This window comes from Lolium rigidum, chromosome 7 (genome assembly GCF_022539505.1).
Source record: "Lolium rigidum isolate FL_2022 chromosome 7, APGP_CSIRO_Lrig_0.1, whole genome shotgun sequence".
Taxonomy (NCBI): Eukaryota; Viridiplantae; Streptophyta; class Magnoliopsida; order Poales; family Poaceae; genus Lolium; species Lolium rigidum.
The window spans coordinates 288031091-288035527 of NC_061514.1; the positions used below are offsets into that span (position 1 = coordinate 288031091).

The window sequence follows — 4437 nt, forward strand, 5'->3', positions numbered from 1 at the left end:
AAAGTCGGCCTCATGTCATCATTCAGTTAGACTTAAAAAGGGATACTTGCCTGCTCATAATACATGCTTGCAAACATCTACATTATTTCTGTAAGTCACATATAAAATTTCATGGAATAAAAAAGATCTTTCCTGTCCTCTCGTTGTCCTCTCACTCTGTCAGCCTGTGCATTTTACCTGCAGATATGTGAACCACATCAATGCAGTCCCCAGGTTCCATTCAAATGTAGATGCTATCGCGGGATAGCACTTCTCTTCTAGTATTTGACATGTGTATACATTATCTAGAAGTTATGTATTAGTTCATACCCATATCAGAAAAAATGTATTAGTTCATATGTCTAAAACTAAGCTGAATGCAAGATTTGTTGTGACCACCTGATGGCTGACGCCATGCTGCTTTGGTCCACTGGATGGTTTCAAAAAAATGCACATGTGCTGAAGACATGATGCTTAATTGATACACTTCTTTACTTATGGGTAGAAGATTAATGCAACTATTGAATAACATTAGTTCAATTTTTCAGTCCTCCAACGATACAAATACTTTTATGTGTGAGCCAACAACATTTGTGCTAGCTCTAACAAGAATGTTTATACAATTGAACTGAAGAGAATCTTTATCCTGTACATATAAACTCTATTTGGTCAATATTTTGAAACATAAAGAAAAATCAGGGAGGTAAAATCTCGGACCAACGAACAAGTCAAGAGCATCTCCAGTCGCGTCCCCCAAAAGCAATTTGGGGCGCGCCGGACAGAAAATGTGTTCCAGCCGTGTCCCCCAAAGCCCATTTTTGTCCAGCGCGGCCCGATACGGTGTCCGGCGCCCCGAGCCCGTCCCCGTCCCACAGGGGACGCTCCGGGGACGCCGGACACAACAAAAAGCGAGGCGGGGAGTGGCGGGGCCGACCCGTCAGCGGCACAACAAATTTTAACCTAACCGTCGCCTACCTCGCGACGGAAGTTATTGGCGCGCAGCGACGGTGCAGTTCCCGCAGAGGCGCAGTGACGCGTCCCGTCGCGCCTAGCTCTGTGTGCCGGCGTTAATGAGCGCCACCGCTCCTCCGCCTCCCTCCGGCCTATAAAAGGGCCGCCTCTCATCGTCCCTCTCATCACACACAAACCCTAGCGCCTCTCTCCCAAACCCTAGCCGCCACCATCTCAACAAGACTCGACGCTATGTCTGGTAGAGGCGGAGGCCGACCTCGCGGCCGTGGTCGTGGTCGTGGCCGCGGCAGAGCTGAACACTCGATGTCGCCTCCCACGCCGTCGTCTTCATCGTCGGAGATGGACGTGGAGCCGGACGTGCTGTTCGAGTTCGTCCTCGTCCTCAAGGGCGACCCGCGCGGCATCCAGAGGCTGCCGGACTCCTTCGCCGAGTACGTCGGCGCCGTACGCCCGCGCACGATGCATCTGCGGGAGGCTTCGTGTGGCTACTACCGATGGATCGTCGACGCGATCTACGACGGGCGCGGCAAGATGTACCTCTACATCGGCTGGGAGAAGTTCGCGCGCCACCACAACCTCGAAGCCGGCTTCATCCTCCTGTTCTCCTACTTCGGCAACAGGAACATGAGCGTCAAGGTCTTCGACGAGAGGCGCTTCCGCCGAGACTACCACAACGACAGGGACTACCACGGCGACAACACCGACGAGGAGGACGACTGAGTGTTGTTTTTTCGCAGCGAATACGTGCACGGAGGTTTCTGGCTGTTCTTCCTCGCAAGAACCAACAGGGGCACCGTCACCAGCTGGATTTTCCAGTTTCGGTGACTGGGTGTGCCCTCGAGTGTTCTTTCTTGGCAGCGAACACACGAAACCTCCGATGACCGGCCTAGTTAGGTTTAGTTTTTTTGCAATACTATATATTTGTGTCCACCACGGTTCCAAATATGTATTAGTTTGCGGAAACCATTCCTAACTATGTCTTCGTGTAAACCACGTTCCCAATTATGTATTAGTTTGTAGAAATTGAAATAAAAATGCCAAAAAAAAGTATTTTAAATGTTTGGGGGACGCGACTGGGGAGCGACGTCCCCCAAACGCGGCACGAACAAAACACGTCCCCCAAACACTCAATCCGGCGCGGTTTGGGGGACGCGGCTGGAGATGCTCCAAGTGGTACAGGAAGTCCTGGTCAAGGTGCTCGTAAGTTATACCTTCTCTTCACATACTATTTCGTATTAACTTGCAATATCAGTATTACAGTACCCGTTTTATATGTTTGTTTGCTATGTACTGAGATGTAAGATGCATAGCCTTCCAGCAAACTGCAACATTGTTAGTCCTAGCAAAAAAAAAAAAAAAATCCTGGACAGAAAAACAACAACCAAGCACTTGTCCGAAATGGTGAAAGTCCCATGAAACAAAGTACTTGCCATATTTTCGTAATAATAGCTGCATTGAAGTGAGGTAGCACCAACCAGACCAAAGAAAAACAGCAGCACTGCTCAAAATACTTGCCGATGTGGTAACAAAAAGACACAAAACTAGCGGAACGCCAAATCACAGCCATGTGTTCCCACATATACCTAAGCAAAAACATCTCCACGGAAAGAGCAGGAGCGACCAGGTCCCGGATGCAATAAGACCAAAGTGTATACTGAACATGAAAGATCAAAATAGTAAGCTACATACCACGACTTCTCATGTAGGACGGAACAGATATCGTGCTTTTTAATAATGCAAACTGAAATGAAACAAGGGAGACGAGTAGAACAGTTGTATAGCATATATAATCTATTGTTCCAAGACAATAACATGATCCATAGGATAGCATAACAAGCACCAAATGATGATGGCAGAAATGGTACTTCTGCCATCCAAATTGTTCAGTTCTACTAGTAGCACTAGAAACTAAGAACAAAAGACATGGCTCATACTACGGGATTAGATAGCTTCTCCAATTGGTGGCACATCAAACAATGGGAGTCCAAGACATGAAGGGGAGTCCAAGGCATCTTACAGCACTATGAGGAATGGAGGCACATTGTTCACAGCCGCTTGTTCTTGCCTCTCAAACAACGGAAGCGAAATCATGCTCTCTTGGAGGCGATGCTTAGTAAGTGTGAGGTAGTTTTCATGCTCTTCGATTTCAACATTTCCTAGAAATTTACCATCGATGTCACAGCAGAACAGACGCCAACCCTTCTGGATCAGCAGCTCGCGCTCATCGATCGCAACCATCCTCGGGACAAAATCCGCCCGCAGATTAAGTGGCGGCGCTGCCACCATAGCTCGCAAGTTAATCCGGTACTGGAAGCCCCAGGTCTGGGCGTCATAGTCCTGCAACACCCAGACATCTAGGGTGACGAATTCACGGGTGGTGCTTGACAAAGCAAGGGCGCCACCCATGTCCAGCAATGACACCATATCGCCCAGCTGTGCCGGACGGCTCATCTGGTGGAATGTCTCAGCTACGGTGTCGAATACTGTAATGCTGCGACCCATTGCCCAGTGCAGGCTACCACGATGATGCACCGGTGGGCAAATGGAGGACTCAGCAGCAGGATACCCTTGTTCTGAAACTATCGGCCACTGGATTAGTCTTGGCTGGTCTGATCCCACCGCGAGGACGAAGTAATCAGGCGGTTCAACCACGGCTAGGCTCATGAGGCCTATTGAGTACACCGCCCACAGCACCCGGTGCTCTCCAGATGTGGGGTGCCGGTAGAAGGCGACTACGCTGACCGAGCCGATGCCTGGTCGGAGTGGAGGACGTGGCAGGGAAGCACACCTGTGGGTAGCCGGGTTGCAGATGTAGAAATGGTGTTGGAGTGACAGGATGAGGAGGCCGTCACAAGCGCCGTGGTGCATAACGTCGATTCTGGTAACGGGGGTGTACCGGACGAAGGGCCGTATCTTTTTATCACCGGCGCCACTGGGGACGGGGAGGCGGCAGATGCCCTTCTGGTGTTCGATGATGGGGAGTGAGGGCTGGCGGCGGTGGTGGTCGAGGATGAACTTGTCGGTGGAAGTGCCGCTGCGCCACGACCTGCGGACGGCGCGGCAGCGAAGTACGTCCTTTGGCGGCAACCGGAGGAGGATCTCGTCGACGACGAGCCACTCCGGCAGGTCATCGAAAACGGTCGCGCCGCTGCTGTCCGGCATGCTAACCGCTCGATCGCTGGTAAAGGGGAAAAAAGAACAAGTAAACATTGATACGAGGTAATACAAATTGCAGATGGGGCGACGGATTCAGCGCAAGAAAGAACTGCTTAGATCTGCCGGCTTAAAAGAAAAATGGAAAGACTGGGCCTAGAGAGGGTTACTCTGGAGCACGGTGAACAAGGGCGGCGGCGACTTCCGACGCGGCGGCGTTCCCGGCGTCTCTGCAGGGGAAGACGAGCAAATCAATGAGCCGTGCACTCGGGCCTTGCCAGCGGAAATCCGGATGTGAGGAGGGGGATGGGATTGCCCGGTGTGAAGTGCTGT

General features: G+C 51.0%; 1 protein-coding gene across 1 annotated transcript; it reads right to left on the reverse strand.

Annotated features, from left to right (window-relative positions):
* Window positions 1-2755: 2755 nt before the first annotated feature.
* LOC124672931 (F-box/LRR-repeat protein At2g43260-like) lies at window positions 2756-4113 on the reverse strand. Its single transcript, XM_047209085.1, has one exon. It carries the CDS (start codon window positions 4111-4113, stop codon window positions 2965-2967), a length of 1149 nt encoding a protein of 382 aa, XP_047065041.1. The 3' UTR covers window positions 2756-2964.
* Window positions 4114-4437: the final 324 nt, after the last annotated feature.

Bases quoted from the DNA above. Each gene is read 5' to 3' on its own strand.
- LOC124672931 (XM_047209085.1), bottom strand. From the start codon at position 4,113: ATGCCGGACAGCAGCGGCGCGACCGTTTTCGATGACCTGCCGGAGTGG.